At 40.2% G+C, this 9,394-nt stretch overlaps 1 protein-coding gene across 1 annotated transcript in view; it reads right to left on the reverse strand.

The window, feature by feature from the left end:
- Positions 1-186: 186 nt before the first annotated feature.
- Positions 187-9,394, reverse strand: part of LOC107554212 (PDZ domain-containing protein 4) — a 38,566-nt gene continuing 29,358 nt past the window's right edge. Inside the window, exons 5-7 of the mRNA XM_016236653.1 lie at positions 7,033-7,095; positions 6,645-6,746; positions 187-2,317 (exon numbers count right to left, since the gene is read on the reverse strand). Coding sequence (XP_016092139.1) covers positions 425-2,317; positions 6,645-6,746; positions 7,033-7,095 — 2,058 coding nt within the window. The 3' untranslated portion in view covers positions 187-424. The remainder of the gene's footprint in view (positions 2,318-6,644; positions 6,747-7,032; positions 7,096-9,394) is intronic.

The raw sequence follows: 9,394 nt of genomic DNA on the forward strand, positions 1-9,394 counted from the left end.
TTTCCTCAAAAAACACGAGATCTGGGGCCAGTTGCATAAACACTGCTTAAAAACTATTCTGACCAACTAGTAGTCTTAAAAAGAGAGATGACTACTAGTCTAAACAGTTTAAGCAACAGGCCCTTGAACTTTTTCTCTTATGAAATGTTCTCAGATTGAAGTGTTTATGAAAGAAAATGTTTAAATCTGGTTTGGAAATGCTCAGGACCACCACTGCATTGTAACCGTCTGAGAGTGACTTCCAGAGTTCATGTTAATTATGAAAAATTTACATTCATTTGCAATTAGCCTTTCTGTCTTGTACATTTTATATTCATCGTTTCTTGACTACTAGGCATTTTTGTCAGACAACCGCAAATAATTGGTAAACTTTGTAATCCACATATCTTTTTCCTTGTGAAAAGGTTTCATTTCACACCAATTATTAAACAGTGGTCACGGATAGCAAAGGGTTGTACACTTTCTTCCCATCTACAGAGCGGGTCCCATGTGCCAGCAGCTCCTGAATGGTGATCCAGTTGTCTAGGATGCGTCGACTGCGTTTCTTCATACTCTTTTTCTGGCTTAGCTCAAGTATGGAAGCCTGTCCTTGAGGTCCGGAGTCTTGTTCCTTCTCTTTCTCCCGCAAGAAGTCCAGTCGGCTCTGCATCATGAACTCACGGCGCCGCCGTTGCTCACGAGCTCTCAACAGCTGCTGCTTACGTTCCTCCTTGCTCCAATAGCGTCCCATCTTCATTTCACTGACCGCATCATCGTCCGTGGTCATTCCACTGCGCTCCTCTCGAATCTTAATGGCACGAGCCTTTAGCAAACGATCTCTTACCGGACGTTTAGCGACATAACGTGAGCCGTCGCTGCGGATCTTTACCTTCCACTCCATTCGAGGTGAAGATGGAGGAAATGGAGGAGGTATAATCAAAGAAGTTGCAGGAGCAGCTGTGGAGTCTCTGTTTGCACAAGTTAAGGTATTGGAGTTAGAAGGAACCTCTTCATTGGCGTCCCTAACTTCTGGACTGTCATTTGTTGACATGTCCCTCAACTGCATGCAACTCTGGTAGTGTTGAGGCAGAGTGGTACTGCAGCGGCGACGGGACAAGTATGGACTGTTTTCTGCACTCCTTCCTCCTTTCACGATCCCAGTAGTGAGAGTCCCATTTGCATGGGACCCCCTTCGTGCTCCATCCAAGCCTTTTCTACTACTCCCACCATTCCGGGATAGCGACCGAAGCCTTGTTGGAGTAGGGTTTTTGTTGTCCCCTGTTTCTTCACTCTTTTTCTTGGCATCCAAAGAAGAAGGTACATTAAGATTCTTATCCCTACTTGTGCTTGTTCTGTGACGGGGCGTCCGAGGTAGCATGGATGCAGAGGCACTGGAATCTCCAGCCGCAGACAGTGAAGGGTATCGTTCACTTGCCAAAGGCGTGCTTCTGCAACTTTCCCCACCGGTATTATAAGCGCTTGTACTCTCCTTATCAGAGCGTTCCCTTTCTGGGATCTCATTGATATCCGACAGATCATGGTGGATTGCCTCTGCACCTCCACACCTTGCCTTTGCTCCTTTTTCTTCATCGTCCTCTTCATCAGCTGGCCAGACCTTTAGGCAGCGTTGCCGCAACTGCTGCATCTTTTGAGCCCGCAAAACATTGCGCCACTTAAACTCCAGGTGACGTATTTCCTCATCTAGAAGGGCAATCTCGTGCTGCAATAGGCTCTCATTACAATTCATGTCTACAGGAACAGCTGCTCCTGCAAAATCCCCAACTCCTCCACCATGGTTCTTTCCATCCAAAAGAAAAAGTGCATTTCCGTTCTTCTCGTAAAGGCACCGGATCTCCAGTAGCTCTCGGTAACGTTCATATTCCTCTTCAGTTAACCCTGGCAGTAGCGTTCTGCTCGTCACTGTGCCCAGTGATTCAGGAGCCCCATGATCCGCTGCTCCCACCCCATCTGGCCCCAGCAGTGAGTCGTTGCTGTAGTGGATGTATTCCCATCCGTGCTGAGCAGCGTGGAACTTGCGCAAACTGCCAGGTGTATTGGTGGCATTGGTCGTGCATGCGCTGGTGGCATCATCGGCCAGCTCTGACGACTCTTCACAGCGTGTACTTTCATCTGTACGACCTACCCCGCTGTCCAGCTCCTGGCTGTTATTGAGTGCAGTGTGCCACAAGTTGGGCCGACCAGCTCGGATCCCATTGATGTCGCTCAGCAAAGAGCTAGTTTTCTTGCGGTGCTGAGGGCTGGGTGAGTTAGAGACATTTTCCAAGTCCTCTAGATCCAGGCCCACGCCCAATTCCAAATCCAGATCATCAGCCTCATTCTGCCAACAATGAAGGTTTGGAAAGTTACAAAATAGGAAAATAAAAATAAATTAGAAAACATATAAAAATCATGCTGGGAATTGTGTGCAGAGATGTGTATAGAAAAAACAACAACATACTGATTAGTCTAAAGCAGTGGTTCCCAACCAAGCTATTCTTTAATATTGAGAAGGGTTTTTAGAGCTATATCTTTATCGTTATCTTTATAGTTATAGGCCTGCAAAGTTTAGCTCCAACCCAAATTAAACGCACCTGAACCAGCTATCAAGCTCTTCAGGATTACTAGAAACTTCCAGGCAGGTGTTTTAGAGCTGATTGGAGCGACACTCTGCAGGCCAATGGCCCTCCAATACCGGGTCTGACACATTAGTCTAAAGCAGCAAACACGTTAAAATGTCCCTGTTTGAGCAGCAGAGGGAGTGTTTGTCTAAATAAGCACAAGTCTGGATACTGTAAATGATTGTATGGTCTTTTCCCATCTGTTGTAGGAGACATTTAAACGTGAGAGGTTCCTCAGATGAGCCACCTGTGCTGGGAATATACTGGCCCAAATGCTCACATACCATCTGGAGCGTCCATAAAACACAACACGCACACTTGTGCTACTGACCCCAAATCCTAAAAACTGTAGAATCTCTGACTGTTTCCCAAATGGCCATTCACTGTTCATTCGTTCTTATTCTCATATCTGGTTTTAATCATTTTCCACTAAATGTTTTTTTTTACAATTAGATTTTTACTTTATGCCAAATTCATGAATACATCTGACAATATTCTAGACATTGAATACAATTAACAATGTAAGAATAATAGTAGTCCAAGGCACTCAAATCTTATTCAAAAAGTTTTAAAAAGCCTTTATTTCATCATGGCTATAAGTTTTAAGAACAGGTGACAAGTGCACACTTACGCGTTGCGGCTATTTTGCCTTCGTCAGGGTGTGAGTAACAAACTCAATCTGAGTTCATTTTGAGCAGCAATTAATTAGTCAAATAACAATCACCTGGTCGTTCTACACAGGACAAACAGTAGAGAGGAAGTTCGACAATTACATATCAAATCAAACACAATATAATCATGTATAAAGGAGAGGGATAAAAATAAAAAATAAACTTAAATATATAAATCAGACTCCACAACTCAATGTATGTATGTACATAGTATACATTTCTTTAAATAAAAAAAAAAACACACACACAAGATCAACAGTATAAAACTTCCAGATCTGAATTCTTATTACAAAAAAGGTACAAGGTCTAATTCCCCATTTAAGCCTGGAAGTTTAGTTCAGTATTTCAGTATATAGATCCAAAAAGACTCTCTGTAAAAGCCTATTGACCTGGGGACATGTTCTATTCCGGTTATCTTCAATGTATTTGGGCTACCATGACAATTAACAATGTATTTTTATTTAGATCTGGACCCAAATGGGTCAAGCACTGCTCATGGACACCATCCCGGCTGAGCCTTGCCCACAGAGCTCATCACAGACAGACTGTGACGTATCAGAACAGCTCCAAGACTCAGCACCCAAGGACAACTTTCTGGAAAACAGCCAGGGAAGCCAGGACAACATATTTCAGCCACCAGAAACAGCAGAGCCACAGCCCATCTCACTAGACACATTATCCCTCTCTCCAGCATCTCCACTTCTAAGCTTCTCACAGAAAATGGAGGAACTGGTTTATGCTGGGACCAGACTCTCCCACTCTTTTGCTGCAAGCCCCCAGATATCAACTAAAAAATGGCGGGCCCCACAACCACCAAAGCCTGTGGGCCCAGCTTGTCCTCCTCCTCCAGTGAGAGCTCTCCGGCCGCTGCCACAAAGGCAGGGCCCGAACCCTCCATCTGCTGTAGGTGAACCAAAAACAACTGATAATTTCTAATCAATGACTTAATAACCACAAACAACCTGGATTTTATGTTTCTAAACGAAACATGGCTAGAAGACAGCTGCAGTGCAATGGTCCTCAATGAAACAGCCCCTCCTAACTTTACTTTCATGAGTGTCTGCAGGACTGTTAGGAGAGGTGGAGGTGTAGCTGCTCTATTTAAAGATGTCTATCAATGCAAGCAAGTGTCATTTGGTCAGTACTTGTCTTTCGAATATCTAGGGATTGTGTTGAAAGGTGCACCACGCATTCTGTTTATCATTATTTACAGGCCTCCAAAATACTCTTCAGCAAAGGCTGGAAATGCTATCACAGAAATGCTATCAATGATTTCCTCAGAGTTTGACTGTTTTGCTATTGCAGGGGATTTTAATATTCACATAGATAATGCAGAAAAATCAACAGCAGTTCAGAGTATAAAAAGACAATGCAGAAAAGCTGGCGGATGTAGCAGAAGACGAAACTTGAAATCCACTATAGCGTCTATAAAGACAGCCTTCGTGCTTTCAATGTGGAACTAGGCAAAGCTAGACAGTCATTCTTCTCAAACCTTATAAACAGTAACTTAAACAACACTCACACTCTTTTTGCTACTGTTGAGAGACTGACAAACCCCCCAAGTCAGATTGCCACAATCGTTTTCTATTCTTAACCGTTTTAAATTTATTTGAAACCTCTTAAATACATTTTTTAATAATTTTCAAAGTTTTTAAATTAAATTCATTGTTTTATTGTTGTGATTATTATTTTTTTCTTTGCTTTTATGTAAAGCACTTTGAATTACCATTGTGTATGAAATGTGCTATATAAATAAACTTGCCTTGCCTTATTCAGACCAATTGTGTATGTGAAGCCTTTTCTTCAACATAACCTATAGACTTGTACATTTTAATAAAGATAAATGTTTTTGTGGGTTCCAGATCAGCATCTTTCTATCCTTAATTTATCAAGATTATTATATGCAAATAAGATGTATTTTTCGAGAGCTTGATTACTTTGTTTTCCTTGCACAGCTTTGTGTCAAATAGCATCATGCTAAATTAACTTCATAAACATGCCTCAGACTTCAAATGTTGACTTGGTCTATTTGTATTCATGAACTGGGTCATTCCTCAGGGGTTTGCATTATGTTTTATTTCAATATTTACCAGTGGGATACGGACTGTTGCTATGGCTTCCACATGGGCTACAGATGATAAATCTGGTTGTTAAAGCATGTTGACAGACAATGAGGTTTGGGACCAATCAATGAAGAGACTCGCACGCAGTGAGTCACACAGAAAGACATTGATCATAATTTTTTTGTGTTGATTTAAACTTGTTTGTTGATTTTGATTCTCTCTCTACTCTGTTGTAGAGTTGTATTTTTTATCTTGTCAAAATTAGCTGTTTTCAATCATGAACACTGCGTGGAATACTATGTCCCACAATGCAATGCACTCAAGTGTGATGCATTAAACTGTATCTGCAGTAATTAATATGGCAATACAAAATTGCAATAAAAAATGGAAAATAACAATTTCCAATATGATAAATGGATGTCACTTAGTTAACCTGCAATGTAATGTGGTCATGTGATAATGTAGCATACTGCTGCTTGAATCATACATTGTGGAATTATATATATATATATATATATATATATATATATATATTGCAGTACATAGTGTAATATACAGTGTTCAGTAAGCAGTATTTATTATTCCATTCTGAACACAGCCGATGTCAGGCTGCCATGGAAATCTGTCGAAGGAAATTAAATGAACATGGTGACTTGCTGTTGGAGGTGGTGTATTATGGGATGTCCTAAGTGTGTTTCTCTCTCAAGCGTAACCTTGAGTAGAACAAAAGACTGTCGAACCGACCCTGTGTGTCCTTGTTTTTTTCTCTCCCATTCTCTTCTCCATTTATTTCCTCGTTGGGGTTTCTGTCCTACTCTGACCTCTCCTGTCTGTTTCATTTGTAAACACAGAACAGAATGAAGCCATGTGGTCACCTGTACACTAAAACACGTTTGTCTGTTACTGCTTGAATAAGCAGACCATTTTACACTTCACAATGTCTGAATATCAAATTTGTTGCGGTTAATGGCTTCAGTAATACTTTGTCATTCACCAAACCACAGTGTTTCTGGCAGTGGCGCTGTGCCACTACTAAATCCACAGCAAAATAAACTATATTTACTCCATTTATGAGTTTGCGCTTTGAACTGAATGCAGTGAGATAAAGGCTGGGTGCCGCAAAACAGTTCAAAGACAATAAATTGACAGCATGTCTTTCAATTACAACTCCCCCTGCTGCAATGAGAAAATTCTGTAGGAAACACTGCCAAAGCGATTAACTTAACTGAATCAAGTGATCACATCTGACTGTGCAAATATAGGCCTACAGTATTTATTATGGTTTATTCCAATAACTTCAAGGTGAGTCTCACCTCAATATCTGGCCGTGCCAGTAGCAGAGAGATGTTGGTGCTGTCCTCTCTGGTCAGGATGGCCACAGCTTCCTCTCTGTTCTGCACATCCATCCCATTTATCTGAGCACAGATACACATTAACATCATTTCACATCACATATAAAGTTTATATAGCTGTCAGAAGTCTAGCATTTTTTAATAAGAGTTCATAAAATTGTTTTAATTAGTTTTAAAGACAATGATAAACATCTTAAGGAGTTTGGATGGGGTATTTTTTACGCAGAGAATTAAAATAAATCCCCAAAATCAACATCTGCTAGTTCACTATTAAAAAGAATGCTGTTCAAGCCACTTACCTTAAACTCAACTTAATTTGAATGGTTGTTTATCACTGTTGTTTAATTACCTGCAATATTCTGTCTCCCTCACGGATTCGGCCATCTTTAGCAGCAATGCTATTAGGGTTGACCTGCAACAAGACAAGACAAGACACAGAAGATTGACTTCTCAGACATCTTTAAGGAATATTCCAGGTAAATACAAGCTGCTTGTTACCAAATAATTCAAACTACGCAACTTTTTGCATAAAATTACAAGTTACTTGGAGCACTGTTTTGGTACACTCAGAGTGTTGTGAGTCGCCTTTATGCTGTGTGGAATCCGTGGATGAATCTGATGGATTGGTGTATGTCTGTAAATAATGTCACTAGCTGGGTTTCCATCCAAAGTTGTGAATTTAACTTATGTGCAAAATTGGAATATCGCATAAAACATTTGAGAATAAAGCATGTCATTTCCATCCATCGAGTCAAAGAGAACAAAATCGCCACTTCCTGGTAATCTGGCAGTAAATATCACTAAGAAAACTGAATATAATAATAAATTACTTGTGCCTCAGAACAAGCAGACGAAACACACTAAATGCGGTCATTGCTTTCGGAGGTGGATGCTACTGTTTGGGAACGCAGTCCGAAAGCTCTCGGATTTCATCAAAAAATACCTTAATTTGTGTTCCGAAGATGAACGAAGGTCTTACAGGTTTGGAACCACGAGTAATTAATGACAGAACTTTAATTTTTGGGTGAACTGTCCCTTTAAGATGACGCCAACACTCACAAAGACTTCATATACATATAGACCAATTTGTAGTAGATGTCAGTTACGTCAAATGCAGCTGCGCGCGCATTGTGGTGGGAGAAAAACACTGGGAACAAGTGGAGGGAAACGGGTAAATTCCATAGAATAATCGAAAAAATTTATTGTTGTGCTTTTGGATGTCAGAATCGGAATGCAGATAATGTTTTATAGAATACTGTCGTCAAAGACGCCATTTGAAGCAAACAGACAGACTATGGATGAAACCTGCTATGATTATACCCTACTTTTAAAGCATAAATTAGATTTAAACAATAGGCCTACATAATATTCACATATGAAGTTCATAGTGGACATATTGCATTAGCCTGCAGTTACAGCATGAAATAGACTACTATTTAAACCTACAACATTTACCTATTTTATCTCACAATTCAGACTTTTTTTTCCTCGCAAATGCAAGTTTATATCTCCTAGTTTGGACTTTATAACTCAATTTAACTCAACAATTGCAATTTTGTCAATTCTGAGAGGGGAAAAAAGCCAGAAGTGTGGGATTATAAACTCATGATTCTGAGCCGAGGGGAAAAGCGAGAACGACGAGTTGATTTTTCTTATCAGAATTGTGAAATATAATCTCGGAATTGCGAGAAAAAAAGTCAGAATTTTGAAATACAAACTCAAAATGACATTTTTATTATTTTATTCCATGGCTTCCATAGACTGCTACTTTAAAACTGTCATTTTCTGACACCAGATAGACTCCGCCCATAAAAAAACGTCATCACTGTTTGCAAACACCAAATTGGTCTATATATCCCCTTTTATTTGTAAGCAACACTCCGTCAGATGACGCACAATTAAAAGATGAGTTTTGACAAAATGACAAAAAGACACTTTTTGCATTATCAAAATGACAGAATGCTGTGTTTTGCGTCTTGCGTCAGAGTTTTGCTGGCAAATAAACTAGGTATCTCTGAGAAAAAATAAACATTGTTCTTTTACATTTATCACCAACATTGTAAAGTGGCTTAAACAATGGTTGAACTTGCCCTTTAATAATGTTGAAGGGTAGTGTTTGACTGAACACATGACTTGTATTATCTTTGCGCTACTGTCATATGGACATTACTTAGTTGCCAGAAAATGATCTTCCCCACTGAGTCTCAGTCACCTCTGCTTGTTTAAAGGGGTCATATGATGCTGCTAAAAAGAACATTATTTGGTGTATTTGGTGTAATGAAATGTTTATGCGGTTTAAGGTTCAAAAAACACATTATTTTCCACATACTGTACATTATTGTTTCTCCTCTATGCCCCGCCTTTCTGAAACGCGTCGATTTTTACAAAGCTCATCGGTCTGAAAAGCGAGGTGTGCTCTGATTGGCCAGCTATCCAGTGTGTTGTGATTGGCCGAATACCTCAAGTGTGTGACGGAAATGTTACGCCCCTACCATACTGTGCTGCCCTGTCCAGCCGGAGCGACGAGACAAAAACATTAAAACATATTATAAACGAGGCATTTGTTGCATCCAGTTGGGACATAATTACGGATTATAATGACTTATACTGTCTTTTTACGGATTGCGTTGCATCGTGCCGCGTAAACATAAAACCATGTCTGCATTTGTGATCGGAGAAACGACAAACAACAAGCGCTACTCTACACTGCT

The sequence above is a fragment of the Sinocyclocheilus grahami genome, unplaced genomic scaffold, assembly GCF_001515645.1.
Source record: "Sinocyclocheilus grahami isolate Dianchi unplaced genomic scaffold, SAMN03320097.WGS_v1.1 scaffold494.1, whole genome shotgun sequence".
NCBI classification, from domain to species: Eukaryota; Metazoa; Chordata; class Actinopteri; order Cypriniformes; family Cyprinidae; genus Sinocyclocheilus; species Sinocyclocheilus grahami.